The sequence below is a fragment of the Emydura macquarii genome, unplaced genomic scaffold (genome assembly GCF_026122565.2).
Source record: "Emydura macquarii macquarii isolate MOO-44397 ecotype Brisbane River unplaced genomic scaffold, CSIRO-AGI_Emac_v2 contig_499, whole genome shotgun sequence".
NCBI lineage: Eukaryota > Metazoa > Chordata > Testudines > Chelidae > Emydura > Emydura macquarii.
The window spans coordinates 2,175,129-2,193,105 of NW_027130636.1; the positions used below are offsets into that span (position 1 = coordinate 2,175,129).

The 17,977-nt window shown below is 45.2% G+C and overlaps 1 protein-coding gene across 1 annotated transcript; it reads left to right on the top strand.

Moving 5' to 3' along the window:
• The first annotated feature begins 896 nt into the window (after nt 1–896).
• A4GNT (alpha-1,4-N-acetylglucosaminyltransferase) lies at nt 897–3,140 on the top strand. Its single transcript, XM_067538620.1, has 2 exons — nt 897–1,307; nt 2,529–3,140. Exons 1-2 carry the CDS (start codon nt 897–899, stop codon nt 3,138–3,140), a joined length of 1,023 nt encoding a protein of 340 aa, XP_067394721.1.
• Nucleotides 3,141–17,977: the final 14,837 nt, after the last annotated feature.

Below are 17,977 nucleotides of genomic sequence, written 5' to 3' on the forward strand. Positions count from 1 at the left end.
TGGACGCTGCGGTTCAAAATCTCTGGCTGGCTAATGAGCACTGGCAGATCTGTCTATAATGGATATGAACTGGTAACATGCAATCAAATGGCACACCCAGAGTGAACACACCTGCAACACAATTCAGTCCAAATATAGGGCACAATTCCACCTCCCTCATGCAGCAACTTCTGATCTACTGGGGTTCTGTGGGGCTGTTTGGCCTATGCATTTATTTTTCACTTCACACAGCCAAAATAAAATAGAGGGAGAATGGATAATAACATGTGTTCCACAGGGACTGCACAGCTGAGTAGACTGGGTTTCTGCTAATATTACCAATGCCCCGCCGTTAGAATATAATACAAAAATACACTGCCCATTTCCTTTGGGATCTCATATGATCTGAAAGGTGTGAGTGATTGTCAACTCTTCTTTTCCCTTAAATGGATTTCCCAAGACAAGGCAGAAGATTATTTTGTTATCAGTGCCTTTAGCTGGGTCTTTTTCAAATACCCACCATTCCTTCGTTCAGTTGGGTCCCTTGCTTGTGTGCAGCATCCAATGCAGTTTCTCCTTCCTGTTATGATTTAGGGCCCTTTTCATTGCCACTAAACTCCACTAAGTTCATTAGAGAACGTCTCTGGTTTGAGGACTGCAAACTTCAGGTCTACAATCCACTGACAGTTGACTAAGCCTTTTTCATAAACTGACTCAGTCAAAGAAACTGATCCCAGCTCAGAGATGTGATTTGGTTTAAATTCTTGATTTCCTGGTTTCATAATTTGCTGTCAACCGCATTAGAAATAATAAAAAAAATAACATCACATTTTTCTCCTTGCGCTAAACAATGAACCACTAACATTGACTTTGTTTTTTTTCTTACTTAAGACTCAGATACCCACGGAAGAGCAAGAATGTTGAAGGAGATCCAAATATTGCTTTGTTTCTTTTTTGTCTTTGTCTTTGCCATTTTGTATGAACTCTCTCTGCAGTCTGGGAGCATCTTCTCATGCATGCCTCTTTCTAAGCGATTCCTGACCCAAGAGGAAGTTATGAGCCAGAGCAGAAGCCTCATCTTTGTGGAGACCACAGACCGTCTTGAGCCTCCTCCATTGGTTTCATGTTCTGTGGAATCCGTTGCCAGGGTCTACCATGACAGACCTGTTGTTTTCTTCATGAAAGGTTTGAACAATAACACATGGCTGGATTCAAATTCCACTTATACAGCCTTCTCACTTTTATCTGCTATGAAGAATGTCTTCATTTTTCCTCTCCAGATGGAAACTTTGTTCCAGGAGACACCTCTGCTCCCCTGGTATCATGAGGTGAGAAGACGTATTACAGGGAAAATATTTTAACAAGATTTAAAGTCGAGATGGGGGAAAAGATGAAAATTTCATTTGCAAAATGTCATTTTGTTGCGCTCATAATGGACCCCTTTTCATGATGTTTTGCCATGCATTACTCAAAATATGTATTGAAATTATTATGGACATTTTCCATTTCCTGATGACCGGATTTATGGTAAATGGAACATTTCAATAATGATTTTGATTAACCACTTTGATAAAATATGGTTATCACCATCTTTTTTTAAAAACACCATTTTTGATAAAAATGTTGTATTTGAAAAATTTTAGTCAGCATGAATTTAAAGTGAGCTTATTGTTTGGGAAAATGATTTCAGTGCTTAAAGGTGTCAGACAGACAGAAATGAAAATGTCTGGAGACAATCTCTAGAAGTGAGAGGGTAATTCAGGGATCAAATTTGGGATAAAAAGCAGTGGTACTCTTCCAAGCTCCATCCATACATCTCAGAGCTCTTGTTCAGGGAGTTCACACCCCTTTGAGTTCTTGTTTTGGCCTTTCTGAAAACTTAGGCAGGCATCATGGCATTCTTTTGCACTTGTTTCATGTTTTCAAGGGTTTATTAGCAACCATTACAGCTAAGGACTTTCTTATGTTATTTATTTTTTAAATGAAAGTTGAGATTCTGGAGAACGAACAGGCAGCTGGCTGATATACCAGTACACCATCCCACCATGCACCAGCATAACCCCAGGGTCAGAATTTGACTCTCACTTTTTATCCTTTTTAAAAATTGCCAAGAAGGTTCTGATCCAAAGCCCACTGAAGTCAATGAGAGTCTTTGAAGTGATTGCTATGGGCTTTAGATCAGACAGTGGGTGTGTAAATTGAGATGGGTGTTTGGTTTTGTTTTCGGGAAAATAACAGTTAATGATTCACATTCTCATTATTTCATAAATGTTGCATGTTGCCTTGGAGTTCACTGCACCTTGGAAATGCTTGTACATTTATTCACAAAATAATCGTGTTGAGCAAAACTTACACCTGCTCTTGCCTTTTTCCAGCAAAGTTTCATAGCTGAAAAAAAAAATTGACCATTAATTTTTAAAGGGATTAAAGTGAGGCAAGACACTGCTGAGAATTTTATACCACATATAGCTAATGGGAGCAGGTGTTTAGACAGATGTGTTTGGAACCAGAGTCAATTGCATCTCTGTGATCTCATTCCAACTCTGCAGGTAAACGCAACCCAAGAAAAGCACTGGGTTCATATCAGCTCTGATGCCAGCAGACTTGCACTAATCTGGAAATACGGTGGGATCTACATGGACACAGATGTCATCTCCATCAGGCCTATCCCAATGGCAAACTTCCTGGCAGCCCAGACTTCCCAGTTCTCCAGCAATGGGGTTTTTGGCTTTCCTCGCCATCACTGGTTCATCTGGGATTGCATGAAGGATTTTGTTCAAAACTACAATGGAGACATTTGGGGACACCAAGGCCCCTTCCTAATTACGAGGAGGCTGCAAGCATTGTGCAACCTGACTGATTTCCATGATGTGGAGGATCAGAGCTGTCAGAACATTTCCTTCTTACATCCTCAGCGTTTCTATCCCATCCCCTATGAAGCATGGAAGAGGTACTACGAGGTCCCAGAGACAAGTCCTGACTTCAACGACTCCTATGCTTTGCACCTGTGGAACTTCATGAACCAGGAACACAGGACTGTGGTGGCAGGAAGTAACACGTTAGTGGAAAATCTGTACAAAACATACTGCCCCACCAGTTACAAGGACCTTATTCAGGGCACAGAAGGCAGTGGTTATATGCAACAAAACAAGACTGAATGACTGGATCTAGCAGAACGAGGTGTCCCTTCCAGACCTGATAGTCCGGTGACTAAAATAAACAGTGCACAATTATATCTCCTCTTAGTTATTGACAACCATTTTCTGCCTGCAGACCACTTTGTAGGAGAGAACACCTCTCAGAAAACACCTCCTCCCACACATATCCCCAGGACCTAATGAAATGTATCGTGTCCTGTAGGGTAATATTTTCCAAAGCATCTAAGTGATCTAGGAGCTGAAGTCCCATTTTCAAAAGTCACGTTGGCTTTGGGAGCCAAAGTTCCACTGAAAAATCAGTGGCACTTAGGAACCCAAGGGTCAGATTTGGTGCCTACAGAGGCAGATACTTTTGAAAATCCCCGTAGGCATCTATTTGCATCTTTAGGTGCCTAAATGCCTTTAAAAACCTGGCCCCTTAGATGCTTTTGAAAATTTTGCCCTTAGATTGCAGATGTTTTGGTGCAGTGCAGGGACTGTCATTTGCTGACTGGGTGTACAGCGCCTTGTACAATGAAGCCCCAAGCTGGCTGAGGCCTTGAGGTGCTACTGTTATATTACTGAACATTTATAATAAATATAATGATGACACATGGTAGCCCACGCTTCCACCGCTCTGAGTTTCCATTAACATTGTTTATTTTGCCTCTCTTTTGCTTCTGTATCCTGCCTCCTAGACAGTGACGTTTTAAATGCATATATCAATAAAATATCTAACCAACTCCAATGGCTCTGAACTTGTATTCCCCTCTTGAGCCTCCTTCATGCTTCTGGGATGGAGTAGGAAAGGGGGTTGTATTTCTTCACTGTTTCTTAGCCTCTCTCTCTCTAAGTATTTATACGACCCCATTCTTACAGCATTTGGGCATCTCACTTAAATTACTGAATTTCGTCCCCCAAAAACCTCATGAGGTTCGGAAGTGCTTATATCCCCATCGTACAGCTGGAGAACCATGGCATGGAGACGAAGGCCTCAATCCACAAATGAATGTAGGCACCAAAAGCTCAGATTTAGGCACCCAAGTGTCAGTTTTAGGCATCGCTGCAATCCCTCAAACCCCCATTCAGCTGCTGCCTGACCTATAGTTGCCTAAACTCATCGGTCAAGTTTCAGAGGCACCTATGTTTCTGCCTCTAGGCACGCGTGCTGTTTGCAGGGCCCAGTCTGGGAGGTGCGCTCTGGGCACACCTAACTCCCTTATAACCTTCAGCCTGACAGTCAGGGAACTCACACCCTTTGAAGGAGATGCCATTTCAGTTCCCCTCTCTGCCTGATAAGGAGACGGATTTGAGGCTTGTTCCACTTTGTATAAAGAATTAAAAATGCACTGAGCTGGAGAAAACACGACTCTAGCTATATACTCTGGCCGTTAGCCCATGCCACGCTGAATCTACACTGCTACTTTTAGCATGCTAGCTCAATCTGAGCTAACTATGGCAGTGGTCCCCAAACTTTTGGGGTCACGCCCTCCCCCAGGAGCTGCAATTGGGAGCTGGGGCCAGGAGCGGGGCCCAAACCATGGTCAGGGGCTAGAAGTGGGGCTAGGGCCAGGGTGGGAGCTGAAGCTGCACCTGTGGGGTCTGGGGCCAGGGCCAGGAATGGGGCCAGCCAGGAGCAGGGCACTGGGCCTGGGCACAGGCCATGGCCGGGAGTGGGACCCAGGGCCGCAGTCTGGAGCCGAGGCTGAGGCTGCAGGCAAGGGGTGGGGCTGGAGCAGAAATGGGGGCAGAGCAGGGCAGGGTGGTGCTTCCTCTCCACCCCCATGGGGGCTGGCGTAGGCCCTCCCAAAGGTTCCTCCTGGGGGGAGGGGCACACCCCACAGTTTGGGGACCTCAGCTAACACATAAACATTTACCTGATGTAAGGGGCATGGGCCCGGGCAGCATGGCGTAGAGGTCACAGCTGAGCCACGGTCCACATGTCAGGGACAGCGGCCACAGGAATTGCTAGGGCCAGGCTCAACAAGTACAAGTTGGCGTCAAAGTCAGGCTGGCGTCAGAGACCAGAGATTGCCCCAGACGGCGGGTCAGGGGCTTGGGGGTCAAGCTGAGATCGGAGGCCAGAGCGCAGGAGACAAGAAGAGGGCTGGAGTCACAGCAAGCCCAACGTCTCTGTGTTTGCCCACTCAGCTTCTTGGGCCACCCTCCGGAGTGAAATAGGGCTCCTGGCCCATCAGAGGGCCACAGAGTCACTTCCTGCAGCACCTACTCTCCGCAGAGCTCCCTGGCATCCTGGAAGAAGAACCACAAGATCTTTCACCATCCCTTCCCATCTCCCTCATTCCTCTTGCTCACCATGATGTGCGGCAAACAACCCCCTGCTAAAAGTAGCAGTGTGATTTGCAAGCCAAAACAGCGCAAGGTCTTCCCAGCATTTAGTCCTGGCCTTTTACGGTGCGGTTACATTTCTTTAGAAAGAAATGTAAGCTGGAATCTTTCCCAATGTTAATTCAAATCCTTTCAAACCCAGACCTCTAACTAGTCTAAATTGCAAATCTCTTTCTGCTCTGCTTGAAGGGCTGTTTAGAAATCCAAAGCCCAGGGGATGACAGGCTAATAACCCATTATCAAATGTTTGCCATCTGTAATACAGTATCTTTTGTAAACACTGCCGCTAACAAGCAGCCTGCAAATCTGTAGCCTTTTCTCTGCTGCAGCAAGACACAGTAGAATGAACTAGGGGAGGTACGTACACATATACACACACACGTACACACTTGTGCTTTATGAGCCCTGAGCTCCGCTGCCTTAAATCATTGGGCCTCATTCTCCTCTCACCCAAACCACAGTCGATCAGGAGTAACTCCCCTGAAGTCCCAGCAGCTCCACCAGTTGCAAGAGGCTACCAGGGAGAGGAGAGTCAAACCAAGCATTTCCAGTTGCCAGAGCAACAGCTTGGCTTGGGAAGCATTTTCCCATTTGTTTTTCCCTGGAGAAGCCCTCTCTCGGGCCTTGGGGGGGGCGGGGGGAGGGCTTGCTTTCATCATAAAGGTGCCACAGAGGCATAGCTGAGCTTTATTGTTCTCCTTGTGCTGGGACAAGGGAACCTGGATTTTGCTTCAGCTCAACATTGACAGCTTTGAATTTCCCGGTGGGCATTGCAGCCAGGGAAGGGTATAGTGTTACAGCACAGCAAACCCTCCCAGTTTTCCACGCAGCTTTGGACCACCCCTTCTGTGTTAGGATCCACTTTTTAACCCTCCACGTTCATCGCTCCAATCTGACCTTTCTAGATTCTTTCCAAACGCTCCCTCTTTCGGGACAGGTAAGGATTTGTCTTCTTGTGGCTTGGGGCTGGGATTTGCAGTCTCTCCTCACTGGTCCAGTAATAAAGACTGGATGTGAAAAGTCTAACTCCGAGGAGGGCGCTAGGACAGTGTTTCTCAACCTTTTTGATAGCAAGGACTGCTTTGCTGCCTTCCTAAAATAAACCACAAGTTTATAAAATGGTGAGATTTATACAGAAGCTCTAAATCCACATTTGCATTTCTCTTCCCTTTTAACTATAAAATCTTACATAGAGAATTTGTAATTGTTTTTTCTGGGGGGAGTGGTTCAGTACACCCTTAATCTGCATAATGGAAAAAAGCAAAGAAGTCAGCATAGTAAAGTCTGAATTCTTTGTCCTTTTAAAAATGAGGCGAGATATATATACATGGCAATAAATATTGTATGTAAACTGTCAGGGAGATCTCAGGGGCCAATGCCCGTCCACATACTGGTCGTTGAGAAACACAGCTCTAGTTGGAACAAGCTTCTGTTCACATTCACGCATTCGGCACGGAAGTATCGCAGAGGTTCTGCTTGGTTAAGGATTAGCTGCTGTGTCATGTCTCCAGCAGACTAACCAAGCCGGGTTACCCCCCACCTCCCTTTGGCTGTGTGCTAAATAACCAGCCCAGGAGCCCTGCAATCTGCACAGCAAAGCCCTGTCTTGCTCAAACAGTTAACGGGGTTTTCCTGTTGCATCCACCCAGGAGAAAGAGAGCTTTGTGTGAGTGCCAGGCGCTTAGTTCCCCAGGAAGGGAGGTCTGGATCAAGCATTCCTGGCTCTTGGCAATAGACGCCCCTGCCAAGAAAGGAGGGATGGTGCACCACTGTCACTCACTCCAGGGTTTCAGGAGGGCTCTGAGACAGCTAAGCACTTTCTGAACTGGGGGCAGAATCCTGAAGTCCACGATCCAGTTCTAAAGCCAGAGGGAGTTTTGCCTGGATGAGGGTTGAGAACTGGGGGCCACCCCATGCTGTACTATAGCTGCCCCAGCATCCATCTGGGAACTTTTTCCCAAGAGACAAATTTCCAAATGAGCAGGGTGGGTGGGAGGAGAGGCAGCTATCTCCTGTGTGTGCACTGGGGTGCATTAGTCTCCCCCACAGCTCGAGTGCCTTTCAGAAGGATGAAAAGGGCCAGGAAAATAAACAAAATGTCCCTAGAACAGTGTTTCTCAATTAAATTTGGCCACGGAACCCTTTTGAATTCGATAAATAATTGCGGAACCCCCCAAACTCTTAACAATATTTTTACATATGGGGCCAAAAAAAATGTCAAAATAAGCAAATTATATACAAACAGCTAGCTCAGCGTTTCTCAATTAAATATAAATTAAATTACACTTACACTCGATACCCGCCGCCGAAAAATCCGGGACATTGCCCCTTTTTCAGCAGCGCGGAGAACAGCTGCTCTCGGCGGCGCGGAGAACAGCTGCTCGCAGAACCCTAACAGTGACAATTGAGAAACACTGTCCTAGAAAGCTCAGAAAGAGGGGGGAGGGAGAGGTGGGAATGGAGACGGAGGGGCAGAAAGGGAAGCAGGTATGAAAGTCGATGATAATTGATAACACTTAACAGTTATTTACACCCTCACATGTTCCAAGTGCTTTACACACACATTAACTAGTCTGATCTTTAGATTGTAAACTCCCTGGGCCAGGGACTGTCTTTTTGTTCTGGGTTTGTACAGCACCTAGCACAGTGGGGCCTTGGGCCATGACTGGGACTCCTCTTATATATTTGTATGACCAAAGTACCTAGGAGGGGGAAGGCCTTCAGCTGCTCCTACAACCTGCCCCTTGATTATTTCAGCCCTTCTCCTACTTCGTCCCACCTTGCCACGCTTCAGATCACATCACTGTTCTTCCCATTGCGCTCCTTGTTCTCAGAGCAATCTCTCCTACCCACAGCAGCTGCTCTTCACTCTGCTGATCCCATTCTCTCCCTACCCTCTCCTTTCCCTTCTCGGAAGTAGGATGGGGTGGGGGATAAGAAGAGCCCTGGGTCGCTTTATTGAACCAATGCAACTGCACTCCCAGCAACCACAGTGCAAGTGAACATCGTGGGCCAGATCCTCCGCTGGTGAAAATCAGCATAGCGCCATTGACTGCAGTAGAGCCGCCCTTATTTATACCAACTGGGGATCTGGCCCCATGATTCATGAGTTCTTCGCTGGAGTTTCAGTTCACTCTTTGCCATGGAATTTTGTATAATCTCGACGTATCATATAGCTGTTTATTTTTAAGCATTTCTTATCGATTTAAATTTTCAGTTCTGGGAAATTATTGGAGGTCTGGGGGGTCAGCCAGGAGGGGAGTAGAACAGTAATTATTTAATGGACGTAAACGTTGAGATTCAAGAACTTAGATTTTTCTAACAATGAAAACAGCCTGTCAAACATCACCTGTCAAAATATGCATCATAAATATTGTTCAATCGGACCCCCAATAAGTTCTCAAGCACCATGTTTCTTCCTTTGCCTACCTGTATATTTTGATTATCATCTATGGAAATATTTGTGGCCAATTTGGGTGTGTAAAGACCCTTTCATGTAGTGCTGTGTGTCAAAAAGGATGCAGAAACCAAAGGCAAAGGCAAGAAGTTCACAGTCACCCAAACACACTCTTATAGTAAGCAACAGCTTGGTTAGAGCTGTATTGCCAGGCACCCAGGTCCTGCTGAAAACAGGTTAAACACCATTGCCTTGGTGCACAAGGAGACCATTAATATTAATGTGAAGTTGCACAACAGCACCTGCCTCCAGTGTCATGCAGCAGATCCTTAGCTGAATCTAATTAGTGCTCCACCGATAAACAGGAAGCGCCCCAGGGATGAGGGAACCTGGAGACATTCAGATTCAGACTGTGTTTCTGGATACAAAGTTTGACAGGGATCCAATTTTGCTGAATTCAGGTTCAGCCCCACATCCCTTTTTCTTTGAGTTACGCAGATGGATGGGCTTCCAGAGGAGTTGGGGGAGAAATTCTCCTGAGTCATACATGCTGAACCAGACAGCCATGTCCCACCAGTCGTGTTATGGTAATGGAGGTCTTGAAACACAGGCAAATTGAATTATAGGGCCATATCCTAGAATCATAGAATATTAGAGTTGGAAGGGACCTCAGGAGGTCATCTAGTCCAACCCCCTGCTCAAAGCAGGACTAACCTCAGCTAAATCATTCCAGCCAGGGCTTTGTCAAGCCACAGCTTAAAAACCTCTAAAGATGGAGATTCCACCACCTCCCTAGGTAACCCATCCCAGTGCTTCACCAACGTCCTAGTGAAAAACTTTTTCCTAATATCCAACCTAGACCTCCCCCACTGCAACTTGAGACCACTGATCTTTGTTCTGTCATCTACTACCATTGAGAATAGCCTAGCTCATCTCCCCTGAAACCCCCTTTCAGGTAGTTAAAGGCTGCTATCAAATCCCCCCTTATTCTTCTCTTTTGCAGACTAAACAAACCTAGTTCCCTCAGCCTCTCCTCACAAGTCTTGTGCTCCAGCCCCCTAATCATTTTTGTTGCCCTCCACTGGACTCTCTCCAGCTTGTCCACATCCTTTTTGTAGCATCCTCAGCTGATGTAAATAAGTGCAGCTCCCCCAATACCAAAGGAGATTGTCTATGTTGTGTCTCTTGCATGATACACAACAGAAATAACACATAGCAACTACAAAGGCATGGAGGGCTTCAAATAACTATAAATGACCAACCACACAAGATCTATTTACACATCACACAAAAAAAAACTATGTTAAAAATATTATTCAGGTTGCAAAGTCGAACATGCAAAAATCAGGAAATGCCAGAATAAGATGGCCTGTGCCTGTAGTAGTATGCATTCATGTAATTGAAAACCATGTCATAGAGCTCAACAGGGGTTAAATTAAGCTTGTACAGACAGCCTCAATTCTTGGCCATTCCTTTTGCGTGCTTGCCTTTGACACCTAAGTAATGTTCTTTTAATGTAGGTTTGGTGTGTAGCATTTCCTAGGTTTTTTCAAAAGCAAACTAAAAAACAGAAATTCTGGACTTTTAGAGAGAAGTAACCAGGTCTTTTTGCCTTCGTTTTACCTACGTCTCTTGTCCACCTACTGATTTGAGAAGATTCCATATTACATGAACTGGTTTCCCTCACAGAAGAGAATACCCCTTGTGAGTTGTCAGCTGCGTGTGTGTTCTCCCACTGTGTATGCTGTCCCAGCTCTGCACAGATAACCGAGACACCAAACCACGATTGGATTATCCAATAAGACCAGAGGTCCATTTTAGTCACAAAGACACAAGGCCGGGTTTATTATAGACAAAGCACGGTTCTAGCATCCCTCAGACTCTACAGGACCACTAATACATGTGTGCTTGTTACAATGGACCAGCTCAATAAACAGTGGGACTTTCCGTTTCCCCCTCAGCTGGACCAAGACATTCCCTTTAAGACCCTCCTTTATACACTGATAGAAACAAGTTGTGTATTGCTCTCTGACAAGTGTAGTTGCCACCCTCTGATGTGATAAGATACCACCTTGGTATGGGTCAGCCAAAACATCTCTATCCATCCTATTGTCATTTTGAGGAGTCAGAAAGCCCTCATTCTCTTTGGGGTATTGGGATGTTCTGGTAGCTTTCTGGAATGTGTTTGCGTGAGTGCCCTGTACCGAATGCTTCTTCAGAAAGGTGTGTGTTTGCCAGTTATTGTGAGTCTGCCAGCGTTATCAGCATGACTTCTGCTAACTTTGCTTTCTAACAGCTGGGCTTGACCATTACTTTAGCTTAGGCCTCAGGCCTCATACCTGGCCTGTTATACTAGGCCTCATGTCTCAGGCTCTCACTTTCTACTACACCCCGTCATCCACTTTGACTGCAATGGTAGGAATTTAGGATTTGCCATACAAAAACAGCCCACTGATCAATCGAGTGATCAGTTTATGCCCTGAAGTGATTGATTCCCCATCTCCTCATCCAGCAGGACAATACTCTTTCTCTCTCTCTCTCTTTCACCATACTATAAATATATGTATTATACTATAGTATTGTGATTTCTATATTTCAGCATTTCTGCAGCATGCCTGCTGTTACCTCGCTATATGTAGACAGTACAAAGCACTTTCCATGCTGTGATTACCTAGGTAACCATAACAACAGGAGCTGATAACCCAGAGCCCTGCAGGTTTCGATTTCACAGAGCCCAGATCATATTGCATGTCACATGGCATGACACTTCTGCTCTTGGGGAAATGGAAGTTTCACTGCAGGACACAGAAAACTGGTCGCAGTTGGCTGGTTAATCTCAGTTTGCGTGTACCTGGCTGTGGTTATGTAATGAGCCAGAACCGTGGTTTGTGCCTGTTTTTTCACTGCACCAGGCACACGGGGCTTCTGATCACAACTGGGGCCTCTAGACAATACCACAATGCAAACAGTAAATAAAAAATATATAGTGATCATTACCCGCTGGTCCCAGCAGGATCAACCCCAACTAAATCATCCCAGGCAGGGCTTTGTCAAGCTGCACCTTAAAAACTTCTTAGGATGGAGATTCCACCACCTCCCTAGGAAACCCATTCCAGTGCTTCACCACACTCCTACTGAAACACCTTTTCCTAATATCCAACCTAGACCTCCCCCACTGCAACTTGAGACCATTGCTCCTTGTTCTGTCATCTACTACCACTGAGAATAGCCTAGCTCCATCCTCCCTGGAACCCCCTTTTAGGTAGTTAGCTATCAACTCCCCCCTCACTCTTCTCTTTTGCAGACTAAACAAGCCTAGTTCCCTCAGCCTCTCCTCATAAGTCTTGTGCTCCAGCCCCCTAATCATTTTTGTTGCCCTCTTTTGGAATCTCTCCAATTTGTCCACATCCTTTCTGTAGTGGGGGACCCAAAACTGGACACAATACTCTAAATGTGGCCTCACCAATGCCGAGTAGAGGGGAATAATCACTTCCCTCGATCTGCTGGCAATGCTCCTACTAATGCAGCCCATTATGCAATAGCCTTCTTGGCAACCAGGGCACACTGCTAACTCATATCCAGCTTCTTAACCACTGTAACCCCCAGATCCTTTTCTGCTGAACTGCTGCCTAGCCAGTCGGTCCCCAGTCTGTAGCAGTGCATGGGATTGTTCTGTCCTAAGAGCAGGACTCTGTATTTGTCTTTGTTGAACCTCATCAGATTTCTGTGGTCCCAATCCTCCAATTTGTCCAGCTTTCTCTGTATCCGATCCCTACCCTCCAGCATATCTCCCCACCAGCTTAGCATCATCTGCGAACTTGCTGTGGGTGTCCAGAAAAGCTAGGAAGCAGGAAACAAACCCTACAAACTGATATGGGGCTAGAGGGATGAGATAGCTCTGGATTTTGAAGCTCTGGATTGTTTTTGTTTTGTTACAGGGCTTAAAAACTCTGATCCTGAAAACAAATTTTTAGAAAAGTGGCTGGAAACCAGATGGGTGTAGATCCTAGAGCTGCATAAGCTAGGCTGCTCTGTTTATCTGACATTTTCAGGGATGCTGCTTACTTTTAACAAAAAAATAAACCCAAAAAACCACACAACAGCAGCCACACAACCCAAGACTAAAAAATCAGGAATCTTAAACTAATGCTTGGTTAGCTTCAAAATCAAGAAGTGATCCAGTAGGAGAGTTAAAAGCTTCTCTGTTTATACTTGGACTGCCAAAAAGGAGTTTCAACCCTATGTGATAGGAAGGGTTGTACTGGTCCTCTGGCAGGCTTCTATTCCTAGAATACCTGCATCACTTACCCTCTGGCCTGTTTTGTCTCTGCTGTGCTAAGGCAGGAAATGAAGAGATAAACCTAGTGGGGTAGGTGAACGCAAGAGTGTCAGCTAGGCAAACTGACTCAAGTGCTACCCTGTTACTATTATTTATAGTACAGAAGCACCTAGAGGCCCTAACCAACCCCTTTGCGCTAGGTGCTGCACATACATTTAGTGAGAAACAGTCTCTGCTCTGATGAGCTTAGAGTCAAAATAGAGAAGCCAGAAGCACGGAAAGGTAAAGTGACTTGCCAGAGGTCAATCAGCAGGCCAGCAGCAGAGCTGGGGAAAACAAATCTGCAATCTCTTGAGTTGCAGTCCAGTGCCCTATCCACAAGATCACACTGCCTCTCTGTTACTGAGCTCTTCCAAACATTCAGTCATTTCTGTTAACGAATAAGCTTTCAGCCTGAGTCCTGCCACCTCACAGCTGCCTAGTACAGCAGAGGTTATCTGGACTGGAGTTGTTTTGCACAGTAGAATTAGAAAATGGACCAATCAGACTAGAGAAGTAGGGCTGAAAGAATGTGGTGCTGGTGACGGCGAAAGGAACACAAATGACAAAGGACTCAACTGGAATTTGTGCAGCAACAAAACCTCAGAGGCCAGGTGTACATCAGCATAGCTCCTTTGGTTCTAGCATGGGATGCGTTGCCGTACCTTGCTGACCACGAGTGCAGGGCCAGTGGGGAAAATTCCTATGCCCCAATTGCAACAATCACTGACTCCCTGTTATGAAGATGGGTTTTGCACATCCAGGGCGTGCTTTGTTCCTGAGCCTCTGCCGCCTCGGTGCTTACAACAGTGACAGGAGCAGCGTTATTGCTGCTAACAGATCCTACTTTGCTGCAATAGCTTTGATCACACTGAGCTCCTCTGCCTCTCTCTGCTCTGCAGTGATTCAAGAGCGAAAGGCGCAGCACAGAGCATCCAGGGCAGCACTAGAGAACCTCTAAGAGTAATGTCAGTTGTCAGGCAGTGTCAATGGCTCAGCTGCTGCACTCAGTGGAGTTACAGGAGGGTGAAATTGGAATGAAGACTGTGGAAGGCCAGAGTGGTAGAGAAACAGCGGCAGAGGAGGCTTGCAGCTACCTGAGCAGTGCCTTGCAGAGCTCAGGGGACACGCTAGGGTTAACACTGATCCACAGACAGGCCTTTCGCATTGGAACTGTTCCCTTCCTGTGACTAGAGTAAGTATTAAGTCTGTGGCAAGACCAGCTGTAAGGGCAGCCTCAGTGTGTTGTGCTTGAAGTCCAGAAAGGAGAGACCCCACCTGGGCTCCTTCTGCCGCTGTTGCACCTATGGGGAGAGGGAATCTGCTCCTGCCCTGCGCACCTGGAGAGGCAAAAGGGGAAGCAGGTTCTTTCCCGGGATACTTCACAGAGCTGGGTGGTTGCTCAAATTTGGCCACAGTCTTGTGGGTCTTAATGTCTAAAGGACGGGATGGGGAGTGGGGTTGTAATGGAGGGGTGTTGGATGTGGGTGTTGGGGGAGGGTGTTATCTGAGGGGAATCTACTGATTGGACATTATTGGATATCGGAACAGGTCAAAAATTAAGGGCCCAGCTATCTGCTGGGCCCCTACAGAACCCACGCCCATTTTACAGGGACCTGATTGCAACTCGCTTATTCTCAGCTGGGGAGGGGGGCAGCTGTTCTAAGATCCCTCAAGGACACTGCACCATCAGGGAATCAGCCCCCACAGACCCTTGCTCTGCCCTGCTCTGAAAACCTCACCCCGCACCTTTATGTCAAGAAGCACAGCTCTGGCGCAAGGGACCACCTTGTCCAGCATTGCACCAGCAGCAATTCCCTACACAGGAGGGATCTCTGAATGTAACAATCAGATCATCCAGCACTGAAAGCCACTGCGTAAGGCATAAAGTCAGGAGGGAAATAAAGGGACTGAGTTCCACACCACACTAAGGAGGTAATGGGATTAGGCAGCAAAACATCTCGGGATGCATTCCTTCTCCCCACCCCTCGGGCCAGAGAATCCCCTGGAATCGAGGGGAAGAAGGAATGTGGGGAGCCCTGAAACAGTGGAGGAAGAAGTATTTACAGACCAAGGGTCAGGCCTGTAGCCATTGGTACCCTGGAAGGGGTGGAAGGAAATGTGGCTTGGCTGGAGGCCACTGACGCAGCCTAGAAGGCATTGCCTGTTGGGTGGAATCATGGAAGACCAAAGGGAAACTGAGGCAAAACTGCTGCAATGCCCCAGCGTGTTGCAAGGCGATACTGTGGGAGAGAGAGTTATATAATACACCGCTGGAGACAGACACCTCTCTGATAATATGTCTCTGAAAAATTTATTTTCCGTCAAATATCCATTTTTTGGTCAAAAAAATCAAATGGTAGACAAAAGTATGTTCATACTGTCCCCCTTGGGGAACTACTGGGGAGATACAATTGTGACAAATGCATGCAAGTAGCTGGTTTGCAAGCTCACCATTTACCGTGTTCCTTGGACGCAGGACAACTTAGCTTCTCGGCATTAGATACGGCCAGCTTGATTCTCCTCCTGCTGACACCAGTGCAAATGAGGGGCAACTCCACTGAGGTCCATGCAGTTTCTCCTGTGTCAAATAGGTGTAGGTGAGATGAGGATCAGGCCTAGGACATGCACATACAGGGTATATAGATTATTCTTTGGAAGATTCTGGATGGGAAGAACTCATGCCAAGTTTTCGCAGCCTGGCTGTTTGTTGTAGACTCTCCCTGTTGTCTGGTGTCACTCCCTGTTTTACCCTCTTGGGCATGGCTCAGGAGAAACTCATAGGACAAATCCTCCCCAGGTGTAAATCCTCACCTTTAAAGTCAATGAACCTTTATTCAGTTCAGGATCTGGCCCACGAATCTCTAAGTTTGCTGTGAACAAGTGCTGCTTTATCTTTCTTTGGAAGTACAACGGGGACAGAGGCTTAGAAAAATCTGATAGAGCTCTGCATTCGTGAAATGTACCCAGCTCTGCATAAACTCTCACTCAGTTTCCTGGCTCTGTTAATTACTTGCATTAGGCACTCACAGAATTAATTTCAAACAATGAAAGCATGTTTATTTAAACCACCTGGAGATCTCAGGTTAGCTGTGGTCTACTCTACAACAGGCTGTCCTTAGGCGTCTTGTTACTATTGCACATGACACACCTAGTAACACACTGTTGCTCTATACAACTCAGTCCTTTTGGTGTTCAGAGTTGATCCGAAAATATGGTATGTAAAATTTTATAAATGGCATTTTTTCTAAGTATCTTCTCTGTAGGAATAAACAACAGCCGGAATCCCATCACATTCAGGATGATTGTAAACACTGAGAGCAGAATTTTAGAATCCTGCAACTGATGTCCTTATTTTAAATAAATACTTAAATTAATAAACTAACTAAATTAAATAAATAGTTGTTACATTGTTACAGTTTGTGGATTTGAACCCACAACACAATCTCTAGCTACCTAGCCTAATGATAAAGATTCCTTGAAACTATACAGAGAGCTTTACGGACTTTTAAAATATCTTTTAAGCCTGGTTATATAACTGCTTTGATTTATATGTCTGTATTTTAGGACACAAGCAGGAAAGTGACCAACCACTGTGTCAGGGAATAATTTAGATTAAAATCAGAGCTAGGTAACACAGAAAAGTGTTTTTGGCCTGTGGCTGACACGAATAAAAAATGTTCACTATTTAAGTACAGTGAACGTATCAGTTTATCATGTGTTGTTTGAAAGTGGTCAGAACTTTGTGTTGCTGTAAAGGAGAGTGTGTGTGTGACAGATCATTTAAACAGTTGTAGCTGAGAAAGGGTGGGATTTTTTTTAAGTTTCCACTTTAAAATTTTAAAAGCTGAAAAGCCTGGTTCGGCAAAGTTACCACCCATTGATATTCCACATATCTAGTGATTGCTCGGTCTTCAACATATCAGTAAGCTGACATATATTTTCCTGCAGAATTTAACAAAATCTACAGATACCATTTCTCCACAGAGAGAATCATTTTCTAATAGTCTCTGCTATTTACAAGTCCTATTTATATGGGTATATGTGTCTCTATTCATGTGTACGAGTGTATGTATACATTGCAGTTGTAGCTATGTGTTATTGGAATTCATATACTGTAGGTGCATGCATATGTTTAGGTGTGTATGCTTGCTTTAAATATAAGTGTGCTGTAGAGAGATATTTGTATGAATATTATATGTATTTGTATAATGTAGGTATGTGTTTGCAAATAATTGTGGGTGCTAAAGCCACTGTATTTCAAAGTGGTTTTCTGAAACTAGGCTCCTAAATACACACTTCGGCACCTAAATCAGTGCCCTGATTTTCAAAAGTGTGGCGCACGCAGCAGTTTGCACTGATTTTGTATAGGCAAACAGGTATATGCCGAAACCATGGGTATGTGTGTCTTCAGCATATATACAAGTTCTGTACAGAGTTGGTTAAAAGGTATTTTAATTAAAACCAAAAATGAAGAAAAGTTTCCTCAAAATATTTTGGGTTTGGAGCCCAAAAACTGAACAAGTTGGCAGTGATTGGTTTTTTTTTTTTTTTTTTTTTTTTTTTTTGACAAAAAACCAAAATGTTCCAACAAAACCTGAAATTTTCTTGCAAAAATTGTGGTCGCGTCAAAGCGCCATTTTTTTATCAGAAGAAATGTTTTGCCAAGCCCTAAGATCACAGAGATTTGAATGTAGGCAGGTGACGGGTAGCTTTGTGCGCGCACACAGCTGATGTTCACGCTCAATGCGGACTGTGTGTTGTGTGAAGGATGATAAACGTCCTCACCAGGCTTTT